The sequence below is a fragment of the Glycine max genome, chromosome 20, assembly GCF_000004515.6.
Source record: "Glycine max cultivar Williams 82 chromosome 20, Glycine_max_v4.0, whole genome shotgun sequence".
Classification (NCBI taxonomy): Eukaryota; Viridiplantae; Streptophyta; class Magnoliopsida; order Fabales; family Fabaceae; genus Glycine; species Glycine max.
In genome coordinates this window covers 40,613,611-40,630,284 of record NC_038256.2, presented here as the reverse complement: position 1 = coordinate 40,630,284, position 16,674 = coordinate 40,613,611, and the positions used below count along the sequence as shown (strand labels likewise).

At 30.0% G+C, this 16,674-nt stretch overlaps 2 protein-coding genes and 1 long non-coding RNA gene across 3 annotated transcripts; all 3 read left to right on the top strand.

The window, feature by feature from the left end:
• The first annotated feature begins 461 nt into the window (after window positions 1–461).
• On the top strand, window positions 462–5,809 carry LOC100820208 (protein S-acyltransferase 8). The gene is made up of 5 exons (XM_003556110.5): window positions 462–827; window positions 2,853–3,038; window positions 3,465–3,776; window positions 3,899–4,132; window positions 5,035–5,809. The coding sequence occupies exons 1-5, from the start codon at window positions 786–788 to the stop codon at window positions 5,536–5,538; spliced, it is 1,278 nt and encodes a 425-aa protein (XP_003556158.2). The 5' UTR covers window positions 462–785; the 3' UTR covers window positions 5,539–5,809.
• A 1,390-nt stretch (window positions 5,810–7,199) lies between these two features.
• LOC100802772 (uncharacterized) lies at window positions 7,200–7,766 on the top strand. Its single transcript, XM_003555362.4, has one exon. The coding sequence runs from the start codon at window positions 7,200–7,202 to the stop codon at window positions 7,764–7,766; it is 567 nt and encodes a 188-aa protein (XP_003555410.2).
• Window positions 7,767–12,586: 4,820 nt separating this feature from the next.
• LOC106797758 (uncharacterized) lies at window positions 12,587–13,713 on the top strand. The gene is made up of 2 exons (XR_001386914.2): window positions 12,587–12,884; window positions 12,978–13,713. It is a non-coding gene; the product is annotated as an uncharacterized lncRNA (long non-coding RNA).
• The last annotated feature ends 2,961 nt before the right edge of the window (window positions 13,714–16,674 follow it).

The following is a 16,674-nucleotide window of genomic DNA, read 5'->3' as shown; positions in this document are numbered from 1 at the left end:
TAATTCCAACAACAATAGAAACAATTCAGTTAACTAATTTGATGTTATAAAAATAGTGTATTTTTTTTTCTTGAACTAATCTGAGAAAAAATCAATTTAATTTAAGTTCAATTATAATTTAATTTTTTTTGCACACCCCTCTTCTTAAGTATTGTATTATGTTTGAATTTTATAAATGAAAAAAAACATGGTTAAAAAAATATTTTAATAAGAATGATTAATCGAATTTTTCAATAAATATTAGCCTATAATAAATTGATGAATCCTCCAAATTAATATCATCATTACCCAGAATAGTAAGCTTTAATGTAGTTTCTAATAAATTTTATTGAATAATTATCTACCATTAAAAATTATATCTAATAAAAAGGGTGTGAAAGATAAAAAAGAAATAAAAATTAAGGGCACCTTCTTTACTTTCAAAACAAAGGGCACCTTCCTCTTCTTGAAAATTTTATTTTCATTTCATTTTCACTGATTCTTTTTTGCTACAATACATTATTGTAGCCGCGCACACTCACACAAAATCTTCTTTTTCATTTCCCCCGAAACATTCCCGAGTGCAAATCCAAAATTCCAAACTCAGAAACCGCCATCTCTGGGATCACAATCACTCCCTTTTTCTCTCTCTTCTTTTTCTTTCATGTGAAGCTTTTCTATCACATTACAGACATAGCCCACAATTTTTGACCCTCTCTCTCTCTGATTCAGTGGAGATGAACACTTGCCAGTTCCGGCTCTTGAACTCTTTCTCCACTTAGTGTGCCAGCCAAGAAGGACTCTTCATGGCTGCAAAGCGCGTGTACCAAGTTTGGAAAGGAAGTAATGTAAAGTTCACTTCTTTCCATCTTCTTCCTTGCAAATTTAGCTTTTTATGCCTGATGCGCCATCTGGGTATGCTCGTGGCTCTGTGATTTGCTTCGTGCTGAAGGCTTTGAATTTCTGGGGTAGTTTTGGTTGCTGGAATGTGGAAGTGGAGTGGGAAAATTTTATGCTTGGAGTGTTTTTTTTTTTTTTTTTAAGTATAAGTTGGGTGTGTGCTGTAACTTGAAACTTGAGCTGGTAGTGAGGAGGGCTTATGCGTTATTTTTGTGGGATTTTACAACTTAAATGCTGAGCTGTGTTGTGTATGATGATTACAGTTGGTTTTCAACTCAGGTAGTTCATGTTTATTCTAGGGGCAAGGTATCTGTACTTTAATGTTGTGCCATGTGTTAACTAATTGGAAGTGTTAGGTTCAATTGGCTTGCTTTGACTTTTGGGGAAATACTTTATGAAGAAGCAGAATTTGACCTCCCCCACCCCTAATTTTGCTAAATTTTTTGGTCAGGGTGTGTTTTTTAGTTTTGGATGAAAAGGACGGTAGAATTGAAGAGTATTATGAGTTTGGGCTTTTGATCACTTTTCAATTTGTGTCTTACAATGATGATATGATAGTTTTTCTACAAATAAATAAATAAATAATGTAAGATGGTTAGGACTTGGTTTGAATTAATTGGGTAGCTCCTTTTCTTTTCGTATTTATGCTTTTGACGTTTGTTGAAGAAGGATGGGATTTATTTCAGATATTTTTAGGTGATTTTGTGCTTTGAATAGAGCTGTCATGGAGGATTTTTGAATTCTCTAGGGGAAATGACTCCTGACTAAAGATAAATTGTAAAGTTTATGAATAGATTATTGAACGAGTAAGATATGATGTAGGTTTGGTCATGGATTGCATTAAATTGGCTTAACATGGGATGGACCACTTGAGCAGCCTAGACAGGTGTGTACTACTGTTATGTTCGGTATGATATCAAGTGGTTTGTGGTAGAACAAGCTTTGAAAGGATGAGAGATATTAAGTGTACGGGTGATTAACAGATTTGGGCATGAGGATTTTTCCATGGTCAAAGTAATTACTCTTGAAGATATGCTGAAATTGATGTCTTGATCTCCTGCTCTTGCATAGGTTAGTGTTGATCTTTGGTAAATTGATACTCATGAAGTAGTAATCTGCACAGCTACTGGTTACAGTAATTTTTATTGGAGATGGATGATGGCGGGTAATATTTGCTGGTATTGTTGATTGGAAGATTGATGCTAGACAATTGATTGCTACTGGAATCTTGTCAATTATTCTAATCTGCAGCCTACAAGAGGTGATCTGACAAGTGACAAACAATGGATGATTATGTTTCATCACGTGTTACCTCATTGGTGTGGAATACAATGAGAAACAAAAAAAAGAAAATAATCTCTAAAGCCTGCGTGATATAAGTTATGATATGATCATGGACACATTCATCAAATGGTAGTTGAACTATTGAAGTTCATAAAGAAATAGAGACATATAGGTAGAGACATCTAGGTATAAACATGCTAAAATAAGCTGATAATACAATAGATAGGGCACTTGTGAAATTTTAAGGCATTGTGCAGTATATGTAGTTCTCTAGTAGTGTATTTGGTTGTAATGAAATGCCTGTATTTTCAAGAGCATCTCTTTCCCTTTACAGTCGTCGTAGGATAGGATTATGTCAGTGATGGTGCTTGGTTAATGGCTGCTTCAAGGGATCAGTCATTTGTATGCAAAAATATTGGAATAGTTTATTACATTTTTGAGCCAGTTTGGCTCATTGGGTTCTTTCTGTTTTAGACAGGATAGACGTTTCTTTCTGTTTTAAATAGGAGGATTCATTATTCTCCTTATAATCTACATTATTGTCCTCTTGAAATGATATAGCATCCTGTTAATATTGCATTCTTTTGTCTAATTTTAGAAGTGTTTTAGTTTTTGTCACGAAGTATTTTCTTCAGATTTTAAACTTAGTTTACTTTGTTGATTAATACTTTTCTCCTGATCTTCTGCAGAAATTCATATGTGGAGGGAGGTTGGTATTCGGGCCCGATGCTAGGTCCCTGTTTGTCACCTTGTTGCTGATTATTGTTCCAGTTATAATCTTTTGCATATGTGTAGCAAGGCATCTTCGGCATGAACTTTCTTCATATAATTCTGGATATGCTATTTTAGCTGTGGCTATTCTCTTTACTGTTCATGTAAGTTCTGTTAATTTTTTTTATTTAATTATATAATGTTCTTGCCTTTTTGTATGCATGATTTGTTTTGGCTTGGTCTGTTTCTAAGTTCCATAGTCCAAATTTAATGCAAGATATCATATGCCACAGAGAACATGCTTTCTACTGTTCACATTATATTCTGTCCATCTTCCTGTATACCTGTTATGAGCCAATGCGGAGAGCTGCAGAAGTGTGGCTTTTTTAACTCAATCACTGACATTGTAATCAATTCATCATGCATATTAGTGTTTTTCCCCTAATAATTTTTTAATTACAAAATTAAAGTTCAGAGCTGTTTTTGTGAATGATCATAACATTTCATTATAAAGATATTGATTTTCTTTAATTTTCTTTTTGGATCCCATATTGTGTGTCATAATATAATCTCACAGCCTATGTTTCCAGGTCCTGGTGGTTCTCTTTCTTACTTCATCAGGTGATCCGGGCATTGTTCCAAGGAATCCACATCCCCCAGAAGAAGAGTTTCGTTATGATTCTTCAGTTTCTGTTGATGCTGGGGGAGCTGGACGACAAACGCCAAGTCTTCAGTTCCCTCGAACAAAAGAAGTTGTAGTCAATGGCATTGCTGTAAAGGTGAAATATTGTGAGACTTGTATGTTGTATCGTCCTCCTCGTTGCTCGCATTGCTCCATTTGCAACAACTGTGTTGAGCGTTTTGATCACCATTGCCCTTGGGTGGGCCAATGCATTGGTCTGGTATGATAGTTGACAGTCATGACATACTTGATTTTATGATACACGTTTTCTTCTTTATTGGTGTATGCTATTTACTTGTTTTCTTTGTTCTCACGTATTTTTGTGCCTTTTCCAATGTGCAGAGGAACTACCGTTACTTCTTTATGTTTATTTCTTCAGCAACTATTCTGTGCATCTATGTGTTTTCCCTCTCAGCTTTTTACATCAAGGTTCTGATGGATAATTATGATGGCACAGTTTGGAAGGCAATGAAAGAATCCCCTGCATCTGTGATACTAATGGCTTATTGTTTCATCTCTTTGTGGTTTGTTGGTGGACTGACTGGTTTTCATTTATACCTTATAGGCTTAAATCAGGTCAGTCAATTTGTTTTTGACATTTCTGGTTTTAATATTCTCATGGATCAGTGTACCTTTAGACTGTCAATAAAAAAAGTTAAATGGGATGATCTTCGTGGTATTAATTCCACGCTGCTTTATCTAAAACTAGTAAGTGACCCGTGCATTCTCACGGATAAGCTGAAAAATACAACTGACAATGACAATACAAGTGTGAACTATATAGTTATAATATTATATAATATTGTAATTTTTTAAATTTAAAAGCAAGTGAATGAGCTAAAAAGTAATATAAGATAAAAAAGTAGATCATCGGTATGTACAAATTAAATTTGATGATGATACAAAATAAAAACAGGTATTATATACCAAAGCGAAAATAACAAAATCATAATGTTAAAGACATAGTTTGTCGCAAAAGGTTAAGACCAAATAAGTGTGCAATTTACAAAAATTTACAAATGTTACTTCAATATTGCATTAAATTTATAAACATGACCAAATCAAAGCATGGTTGACATTGTGATCAAGAAATTCAAAGACTATTTCCATGCCAGGTGAGAAGCCCTGGGCTTTGGAAAAATCTCTCCATCCATATCCAACTTGCTGTCTTTCCCCGGTCATTATAAATAATGCGGCATTCGGCATAGTCTATTATGTTCAATTCAGTGAACCTTTTCTCTTTCATAAAGTAATACATACTATTTGGAACATCTAACATAACCAATAAATGAATTTGAGATAATATATAATAAAAAAAATTGTTTATTAATGACCACATGAATATGCTTTGATCTGGCCATGTTTATAAATTAGCAATCAAAATTGTTCAATCTAAAATACTTCTATTATTGTTTCTTGAGTGTTTTTGTGTTACATGAATATGCTCATCATTTAGGTTAGTGCCTTTTGTCTCGCAGACTACCTATGAAAATTTCCGGTACAGAGCTGAAGGCAGGATCAATGTTTTTAACCGGGGTTGTTTAAATAATTTTCTGGAAGTGTTTTGCACAAAAGTAAAGCCCTCAAGGAACAATTTCAGGGCATTTGCTCGAGAGGAGGTACCACCGAGACCTCTGGCTCCGATCATTCCCCGGGATCGTGAGGACTTGGGTGGAGACCACCGCCCTAAGGTTGAAGCCGATCTTGATATTGGTGAAGACCTATTGAAGATATCACAGCGCAGGAACATCGAAGAACTTGATGAGGACATTCGGAGCAGAGGGAGCAATGGACCACCCCACAATGCATCTGAACCTGACTCAATTTTGTCCTCAGATCATCGAGCTCCCACAATTCGATCTGATGCTAGGCACTCGAGTTGGGAAAGGAGTGGAAACTGGGAATTTGCACAAGATGCCCTTGCCAATTCAAATGCAACAGAAAGCAGAAACTATGTGACTTCAAAGGAAATGCGCCAATGAGGGGTGTGGTTTTTGTCTCTTACGGCATCAACCATATATGATTTGGGATTATTTGGATACTATAGATGGAAAAGGAAATGGGAGCTGAATTGGTTGCAACTTTTGCTATAAAAACTTAGCCTACTTTTTTGTGGTAACCCTAGTTCTTTGGGAAGGCATAGAAATGTGTGCTTGTAATTTGTTTGAGAGACTGTGTCCTGTTTTTTCTTCTTCTTTTTTTTCCCTTATTTTTTAACAGTCCAATATATGGATCTCATCTTTACTTGCTTTATTCTTTGTGTAAATAATCGTTATGATATACTGAAAAAGCTTCTCTACGTAATACTGCATTTTATGCACTGTAAAAATGCGTCCTCTGTTGGAAGTACTTTACATTGCTATTACATGTGATTGGATAAATATATTAATTAAATATTTATTTAATAAGTTCTTATAAAATAAAATGAGAGTACGTTGTTACTAAAACACTTTCTCGGGTCTTGAATAAAAAAGTGCATTTATATGAAGGGATATTTATATTCAATACTCCTCCCATCTCTTTTTAACTCAGATTTTTTTGAAAATTTTTGTTTCTATGTATGTCGTTTTCAGATTTCAAGATAATACTAATTATTTTTTCTCGTTATATCCTTGTCTCCATTAATTATTTTATATAGTTTTTGTAAAATTAGATAATAAATAGTTAAAAAAAATCAAGAATAAACTAATTATCTGTTAGTCAAACGCTAATGGGTGAATATGTTGAAAAAAAAAATCTTATTTTGAGATAAATATCAATTTTAGATGTCAAAAACACGTGACAAAAAGTTTAAGCATTAGAAGACCGATTTAAATATTATGAATCGGATACTGAATCAAGAAGTCGACCTAAGTTAGTAGTGAATCGACTTTAAACAAGTCTAACTTAACCTTCAAGATAGATACTTAACGTAAATATTTATAATAAGTTATGTAAATAATAAGGTCACATAAACAAACACTATAAATATATATTATGTAATTATACTTTTAAAGGACATACAACATGCGATTATTTTGAATCATCTCTCTATGAATTCTCTTTTTCTAGCTCTGATCTATCTCTCGTTCTCCCCTTCTCTTCCCATCTATTTAATGTCGCATGAGTTAAATCACACTTCGTATCCCACGTTATAATTGTTCCCATATTCATTTCTTTAGCCCACCTTTTCTTAAATCAAGTGAATTTATTATGAGAGAAATCAGCGTAAAGCATTAAATGGAATCATGGAATGAGTGGACAGTAGAAAAAACGAACTAATTACAGGATATAATATGAAATGGAATTGCAAATTGCTTTAGAATCAACAAATTTAATAATTTCCATGGTTAATGCAAATTAACCCTAAACAACACATATTGTGAAACAGAGGGAGTACAAAGTGAGTTTTAAATGTGCGTTTATTATACGTTGAATTCGAATTTCAAATTATAGTAAGCGAAAAAAATGAATTATTTAATGGTGAATTGACAATAATTGTTAGCTAATTCTTTATCTTGAAAATCCAACTTTACATAAAAAAAATAAAATGTTTTGCACTCCATGGATCATGACCAATTGTTGTACATTGCTATAAATATGCCTCATTAGCCTAAATCCCACACCAACTGAGGAACTCTTGATTAAAACTTTCTATCACAGAATGAATGCTTCAGCATTATGTTCTCTGATGCTCACCCTTTGCTTGATCCTAATTTCTTATTCTCTTTTGCTAGCAAATGCTAAAGCCAATGGTGATCATTGCCTACTTGGAAATAGTCAGCAGATGATTGACCAAATTTGCAACCAAACCTCACAGAATGAAAACGAGTGCCTTAAGATTTTAAAAGCAGATCCTAAAATCGTGCAAGCAAAAGACTATTTTGAAATTTCAAAGGCGATCCTAAAGTTGGCCACGAAGAAGGCAAAAGAAGGACAGCACTTCCTCAAAGGGTTGGCACATAAAACCGGTTCTGCAGCCATTGCTTTGTGTGCAAACCAATGGTATCCTTACACGGTTGGATCGTTCGGGAGTGCCCTAGGTGAGTTGAAAGAAAGTCCTGATACTGCTAATTATGATGCAAAAGTTGCTGGTGATGGACCTGTATACTGTGATGAAGCCATTGCCAAAGCACATATTGTTAACCCTGCCATTTCTGCTCTTAACCACAAAACTTCGTTGCTTAGCTTTATTGCATTCCTAGCCACAAATTGTCTTTCAGAAGAGTAAGGGAATGCATGCATATGTGCTAGGTCAACCTAAGGTGTGACAATTATTACTATGTTTTAGTGTCTCCTTTGGTGTGGAGAAAGAGTAATTAATAAAATCAAATGGTAGTTTACTGCTATTTGTTCTTGGAGTTTTCACCATTATTTTTTCTGATTTATGTATGACATTTTATTTATTGAGATAAGTCTTGTCTCCCTTTTACAGATTTGAACTGTCTATTAATTATGTGAAATTTGATTTTGGAACCTCAGTAACTCCATCTTAGTACCTGTGATACGTGTAGGTAGGTAGATAGAGTTTGCATAACTTTTGTTTTGGCTTTAACCTCATCGCGCTCCTGTAAAAAAATATAATAATATTTTATGAATTATAGTATATGCAATAATGCATGTATTTAATGTTATTAATGCCACAATAAATTAAATATATTGTGTTATTTGTTGAATTGTCAAATGTAGTAAATAATTATATTTAATTATATAATATTTATGAAATATTTTATATTAATTAAATTTAATAAATGTAATATATGCTTATTAAATATTGGACTTTTCATATATTTGTAATGGAGAGTTATTGGGCCAATTTGTTTAAATTTAAAATAAGAAATTTTAAAATAAGTATTTTAAAAAGAAACACTTATTTAATAAACAAATAAAAATAAGCAAAGTTATTATTTTTAAGCAGAATCAGTTTAGATAAATATGCTTTTTTTAATAGAATTTAGACAAACATACTAAAAAAATAAAATTAATTGTTTTATTAAAATAAATATTTTTTAACAAATAAGTTTAAACAAATTTATCCATTAATTATTAGTGTAAAACTGTTATAATTTTTTGTTACTATTAGTGTAAATCTTTGTAATGGAGATATAGTATATGCAATAATGTACGTATTTAATGCTATTAATGTCATGATAAATGTTAAATATATTGTATTATTTGTTGAATTTGTCAAATGTACTATATAATTATATTACTAAATATAATATTTATGAAATATTTATATTAATTAAATTTAATTATTTGATATATGCTTATTAAATATAGGACTTTTCATATCTTTGTAATGGAGAGTTATGATTCATGTAAAAAAATATATATATTATTAGTATAAATCTCTGTAATGGAGATATGTGTATTATTAATGTAAAAATTTTTACACTTGGAAAGTTACTCCATATTTCTTCCTCTTTTTGCAACCTATATTTCAATTTCTTCTTCTCTATTTACGTATGGAGAGTTGGGGTTTTGAGATGAGTGAGTGGGGTGCAGGATGAAAAAAATTAAATGTTGAGATTTTAAGATGAGGGAGTATGACAGAAGAGGGTGGCAAAAAAAAAAAGTCAATTATTTTTTTAATTTAAAATAAATTTAAGATGATGCAACCAAATGATAAAATTTATTAATTAGATGTCAATGTAAAAATATTACACTTACAATGCATACATTATTATTTATTTCTTCTATTTATCAAACAATATATATAATTAAATTTAATAATATTATTAAATATAGTATTTATTAAATTTAATATATTTAATATTAAATACTATATATTTTGAATTTAATAAACATAATATCTGCTTATTAAATACATATGGTTTTTCATATGACAATCTTGGGAGAGTTGGTTGCTAAGGGATATTAAGAAACTGTGCAATAACTTCTTTCTTAACAGGAAGTAAATAATTAACGTATATTTACTGTAAAAAAAAAGATAAAAAACCATTACAATGTTCTGCTTTTAGTTTTTTATATAAGAAATAAATGATGTTTTATTTTTCTAATTATAAGAAATATATGACTAATCTCAAATATATTATGATTATTTTTTTATATCCTTAATTTATTATAAAGTCTGTTAATGACATATTATTGATCATTTTTCATAAAAGAGAATGTATTTAATGAGGTATTAATAATATAACTATTATCATTGGTTGAAAAAAGTATTCACTGGATTATTAGTATTATTATATCTAACCACAACTTTAACTAATTAATTCGATGATTATTTTTTAAATAAAATTTAAATTTATGATAATATTAATTATCATTTATTAATTTAATCATTTCCTCTGTCTCTAAATATAATACATTATTTTGAAAATTTCTTGTCACTTTGCTCTAATTATCTCTTGCATTAATTATTTATTTTATCATAATATCCTTAATTATTTTAGTCAATGAATAATAATTGCTATGAATAGTCTATTTTTCTCTTTTGTAAGGATTGGAAAATTGAAGAGTTTAAGTTTGATTCTAATTATCTCTTATATTAATATTTTTTTACCAAAACATCCTTAATTATTTTAGTCAATAAATAATAATTGCTATGAATAATCTATTTTTCTCTCTTGTGAGGATTGAAAAATTGAAGATTTTAATTTTAAAAATTAAAGTTTTGTTGTTATTATTTTCTTTCCCTACATTAATTATTTAAGAAAAATATTACAATTACAAAAAAATTTAATACTAATAACTAAATTAATAATTTTTTAATACGTGTGAATTAGGTAGTGTTTGTTTCATATATGAAACGAAAGTATTTCTTTATTAGAAAAAAGCTTTTTTTAAAAGGCATAAACATCATTTCTTAAATAAGCAACCAATAACCCAATAGATTGATGCAATAGTATAATCATCTTTGCATTCACATGCATGCGTGAGAATGATTGATTTGATGAAAGAATTCATATTTAATTTTTATTGTGTGTAAAAAAATTTGAGTCAATGACAATCATGCATTATAAGTGAGATTAGTCTTTGACTTAATAAGTTGGGACTTGAGAGACATTCATAATCTCTCACCTAAAAAAAAAAAAGCTATCAATACTTAGTCTCTTCGATCTTGACTATAAAAAAAAAGACATACTTTATACTTATTAAGAAAATTAATTAATTTAATTAAATTGGATAATTTTCAATTAAAAAATATATTTTCCTAAATTTTTCTTCATTAAAACTTGATATGAAGCATAAAAAAATCTATGGCCTTATTAAATGAAAAATATTTTGGAGAGATCAAGTCTCAATAAAACATTAATAAATGAGATTTGCTGATTTTTTTTATTATTTATATTCAAAATGGAAGTATTTATCTTTTCTTCGTACTCTAATGGGAATAGTTACATAGAAATCAGTCTTTGTTAAGAGTTGTGCCAATTAAGCACCGGGTTGTGGTTGCTGTAAGTGACCTTAATGTTGTGATTGTTTGTTTCCAACGATTGAAACAATTTTGAGAGGATAGAAATGAGTGTTGTTGGTTTGGTGAGGATGATATATAAAGGTAAGAAATAAGTGTAAAAATCATGATTTTTTTTATATTATTTCTTATTTATTTTTATTCATCTCTCTATTTTTCGGTACATCTTTTCTCTATTTTTCGTTAACAAAACAATTTTATTTATTATTTTATTTCTTATATTTTTACTCTCCCCTAACAAATGTGCTCTATTAATCTAGTGGCAAGCAGCGAATGAGCTTCTGCACGTCCCTACAAAGTGATTATTCTTAAAATAGGTGATAATATAAAAACAAAGTGAAACTCAATACGTCCTACAATAAATATATGAAGAGAAAGTGAGTAAAAATAAAATTTTCTTACTTTAATTGGTGCTTTGTTAGACATATTGAGATTACCTCTTCTAAGAGGTGGTCAAATCTTTGGCTCGAATTTGATTCTCAACTTAATTTTAGCTTTTAGTAATGATAATATTGTTCTTTGGAAACTCAACTAAATGGAGCAATTGTCTTTCTGTGTGTTGACAAAATTGTCTCCTTTGCCATTTTGATACCGGAATTTTTTTTTTTTTGGACAAATAGTATTCCTTGGATTATTAGTGAGGATTTTTTTGCGGAAATATAGAATAGGGCTTTTGTTTTCTTTGATTTGATTTTATATAAATCCTGGGCACATGGTCTTTGCATGCCAGATTTCATAAAAAAAAAAAAAAATAGAAGTGGGAAAGAAAATAATTTAAAGGAACGATGCAGGGAAACCAAAGAGAAATCAGTGCTTTGGATTATTAGCGTCTTAGGTCACGCTCCATATATGTGATTTTTGACATCTCTATAAATGGAACTGGTTATAGCTTTTGCATTATTTCAGAATTTGATGTGATTTATTGCATAACATGTTTAACCAGTTGTTTTTTTTAATTGAAAGATAGAAAAACTTTATTCATCGTTCCTCAGTTTTCAATTTTCCATTTTCATTTATTATATGACAATAACTAACTTGGAGGACCATGAAAACTACTACTGTTGCAGCAGAGTTTCCTTTCCTCTGCACCTTTTGCTGACAATGATCTGCTGCAAGCCTGTAATAAGTGTTGATTGGAGCTTACTCAAATTATTGTCTGTCGAGATGTCTTTTTGCATCGGAAAAAAGTCAAAAACATCCAAAGCAGTTATTTTGGTCGGACTTCAAAATTAAATGGAAATTTAGCTGCTTCTGGGCCCAACTGGCCGGTTTCCAACATATTTCCAATTACTTATTTAACAGATTAATAGAGTATATTATTCGAATTTTAATTTGGATGGCGCTTATAATATATTCATTTAGTAACACGTTTTTTACATTACTTTTAATGTGTTTCTATTGTTGATTAAAACTAAGTATAAATTACAAAATTTTATTTTTTATTTAATGAGTTTCACCTGTAATTTTATATTTTTAATAAATTTTAATTCATAATAAATATTGTGAGGAAATGTAATAATGTAGTGCAACTTGCCCTTGATCATGTTGGCAAGTTTCTGCTCAATTAATTAAATGTCAATATCAAAATGACAGACGTGTAATGAGAGGAATTAATCTTTCTTTCTCATTTATTCATGGTTGTTTGCTCAAGATTAGTTATTCACTTATTCTTACAAAACGTTCTCTCTCTAATTAAGTGTGTCTTGTGATCTTATAATTACTATACTTTGCTGCCAAAAGTGGTGTTTGCTCAAGAGCCAAGAGACAGTGAAACACTGCCAAATACTGTCTGATCTGTAGAGCACAAGCAATTTCATGACAAAGAGGCTCAGCAGAATATTCTTGACGTGACAGAGAACACACATGCACTGGGATGAGATCATGAGAAGAGATTGTTAATTAATTAAGGTTTGTCTCAAACTAACATTTTTACCTCAGTATCCATTTGTTGTATGTAAATTTGCTTAAAATATCATTTCTCTGAGTCTCTGTGCCTTTCAGAAATGTGACACTGAGAAAAAGGCCAAGAATGAGAGTTTTCACCTGCATTGAGACAAAGGGTCCGGGTAAGGGTAATCCCTAGTTTGGTTCCATTTTAATTACAATGTTACAATCAATCCCCTTGTATTATTTATCTTGGCTAGGTGAAATGTTCTAATTTTTCATTTTCTGAAGGTGAAATTAATTACGATTACCACTCTATTAAATTGTATAATTGATTTCCCGGCACAAGTATAATGAAAGTTATCTAAAGTACTGAAGTTTTTCTGTTCCTTCAAATGAATTGTTGAATTTGGCCAAGCAGTTGTTGAATTTTTGTAATGAAATAAATTGGGATAGTGTTGATTTATATTGTGAGAGTACTTCAGATAGCCAAATATTGATTGTTAAATTATGCATGGAAATGCATTAAAACATATGATTGTAAAAATAGAATTGATGAAAAGTGGGAACAAATCACTAAAACATAGACAGTTAATATTTTAATTTTTTTTTCTTTATAATCTTTTTTTTCCACTTTCTCTTCAACCAAACAAAGGAAACACTTCATTATTAATATTTTTTTCTAACTAAACATACCATAAAGCAAAAGAAAACATAAGAAAATTAGGGTTATTGGCACGGCAAACTTTGAGAAGAGTCTGGGACTTCTTGTAAAGTGTATAGATTTGTTATCTTGCTAGCTAGTTCCACTCAGTTGATAAGTGTTATCCAAAAAAAAAAAAGATCATTGCCAGATAGAAATAGCAAATCTTACATCATTTTCTAATTATATTATCATAAGGTTCAAACATTGTTCTCACGTGACATCAAAATGGATGCACATCATATTCAATACTTATCCTTTTGCAGCTTATATGATGACTCGAACGCATATTTTATTTCATTGAAGCCAATTGTCAAACAGTTACCAACTTACACAAGTTTTATGATGGCCTCTCATTAATGTAACTTATCCAAAATTAAAAAGTACACAAATATATGCCACATCTTTTCTGAAAGCAGAAGGAAAAAAAAAATGCCATATCCCAACTTGGCATATGGAACTAGCAGATCCAAACCCTGCCGTGTTGTTTACCCAAAATGGTAGGCAACCTAGCAATACAATCACCACTCCCAAACTCAAAAGCGCCAAAAGTAATCCACTCAAATTTAGATGAAATGTGTAAAGGCAATAAGTTATGTTTGAGAAGGTCAATGTCACTTGTTGAGGCTCTAATGAAGAGTTTTAATCTCTCATTCAGACCAAAACAATGTATAAATTTTGTGCATCATTAGCCTTTATTTACATTTACAAAAATGAAAAGTCATATTTAAAAAAACACGTGTTTTTTAAATGAATAGAAGTAAAAATCTTTTGGTAAAAAAAATAAATAATCATCCTTTTTTTTAGATAAATAAAAAATAAAATAAAAATCCTAGCTAACAATACAAATTGAACTGATTTAGGTGGTAGAAAATATTACTACTATTTCATAACTTTCCACCAATGAGTGATTTTAATCTCTTAGATTTGTCGGTGAATTTTCCTTACCACTTGCAATATGTCGCCGAATACCTTCATGTTTCTACAAAGATACAATTACATTTTTTTTAGTGGATTTGAAATTTAATTTAAATTATTAACCTATATAAAAATTTAAATATGAAAAGATATACACGCCTAGTCTGTTGGATGGCAACTTGCCCATTATCATGAGGGGTGCACACGTTATTATATTATGTATGGTGGTACAGTAGGACTTGTATATAGTCATTCTTTAGATATGTATTTAGTTCATTAAAAAAAAAAGAGATAAGCATTTAGACATTTAGTTATGCATATTAAATTTTCCCATTAACTTGTTAAAGCAACGGCTATTATTTCAAAAAAATTTAAACTAAGTACAAGATGTGCCTAATACAAGTTTAATCAATTTTAACCTAGATTAATAACTCAATTTATGACAATATTGTAGCTATTTCAATCTGGAATTATACTGAACCTACCTAAACTTTAATTATTCCATAACAGATTCCACATTTTAAAGGCTGAATATGCAATAAGTAGTTAGTAGTGCATGAAAAACATTTAACCAACTAGCATCAATTGCGAAACAGCAACCCCACTTTCGATGTAACATGAAACGACAAAAATAGTGTTGTAGTAAATTAATGAATGAAAATTAAGGTGGCGAACGTGTTGAGTGTTTTCTATTTTTATTTTTAAAAAAATAGAAAATAAAAATAAAAATATATTCATTAAAAAAATTTAAAATATTTTCAAAAACAGATTTAAAACTAAAAATAATACATTAATATTTTTAATCTTGTTTAAAAAAGTGAAAACATGATGGACAAATTAGAATATTTTCTTTTCAGATATATATATTTTTTAAATCTTAAAATTATTTTAAAAAATAAAAAAATAAACACTAAAAACCAAGCGTCATGTTGTTATAGCTAGTTGCTAGGTGCATCTCTTTATGATATTTATCTCTTCGAAGATTGTGAAATTATTATAATGCCTTGGCCAAAAGAAATGCTTATAAAAAATGCTATAATACTGATCACAATGAGATTACGTGAGATTAAGGTTTACGTCTCGTCAGAAGTACCAAACCCAAACGGCAAACATCACTTTCGCTTTTCCATCTCCAACAACGTAAAATGAGAGAGGGAATAAAAATATCTTAAATTCATCTTCTTTGTCCATATTCCATTGATTATTCTATTTTAATTTTGCTCTTTGGTACCATGTGTCATGTGACATCACCTGCTGCGTGGTTTCAGGCTTTCAGCAAACATCCGAAGGTGTTATCGTACATGTGGCAGAGTACGACGATGCAAAACTTTACTATGAAAATATATTTATATTACATAAAATTTCATCCTCATAATGTATTATTATGTTAATGTTAATATGGATTGTGTTTTAAACCTTGATCCGAAAGTCATGTTAGAGTCACCATTTTATTTTTAAAAAAAATTATAACTTATTTTGTTATAAAACAATAAATAATTTTATGTTAAGAGAAAAATGAGAAATTAATTAATTTCAAAGTTATTAATATTCATTTTCTTAAGATTTATTGATTTATATATATAAGGAGAGTATGACTCTCCTGTGAGAATATTATCTTATGTAAGAACATGTGAATAATTAATAATAATCATTGGATTAAGATTAAAAAAAATAAATAATTGAGATTAAAATATTTAAAATTTTAAATTAAAAACTAATATATTATCAAATCTATAAAATATTAATCAAATAACAAACAAAATTAAAAATAATAGATGACCACCCCACTGTCACCACCATGACTTTTATTATTGATGATTATATTAGATTTTAATTTTAATTTTTAAATATTTTAATCTTAAATTTAAATTTGATGGTTATATTCTCACATAAGTCGTATTACATATCATCGTCGAAAGGGAAGCCAAACCCTTCTTCTGTTTCACCCTCCACCATATCCTCTCCCTCTTCATGTGCAACTTTTCCACAACGTGGGAAGGGAACACTAGCTGTCATTCCCTAAGCACAAGAGTGTAGATGGAACTAACTAGTGAGGTGAGAAGAAAAGACAAATTGATGACTGGTAAAATTAGAAGAGGAGCTTTTGTAGAATTGCTTGAGGAGTTTTCGATTAAATGAAGCTTGTTGTTGGTGGGGAACCGAAAGAAGAAGGTGGCTAGAATTGGTGGTATG

Bases quoted from the DNA above. Each gene is read 5' to 3' on its own strand.
- LOC100802772 (XM_003555362.4), top strand. From the start codon at position 7,200: ATGAATGCTTCAGCATTATGTTCTCTGATGCTCACCCTTTGCTTGATC.
- LOC100820208 (XM_003556110.5), top strand. From the start codon at position 786: ATGGCTGCAAAGCGCGTGTACCAAGTTTGGAAAGGAAGTAAT. The intron at 828-2,852 runs GTAAAGTTCACT...GATCTTCTGCAG, and splicing joins AAGTTTGGAAAGGAAGTAAT to AAATTCATATGTGGAGGGAG. The intron at 3,039-3,464 runs GTAAGTTCTGTT...CTATGTTTCCAG, and splicing joins CTATTCTCTTTACTGTTCAT to GTCCTGGTGGTTCTCTTTCT.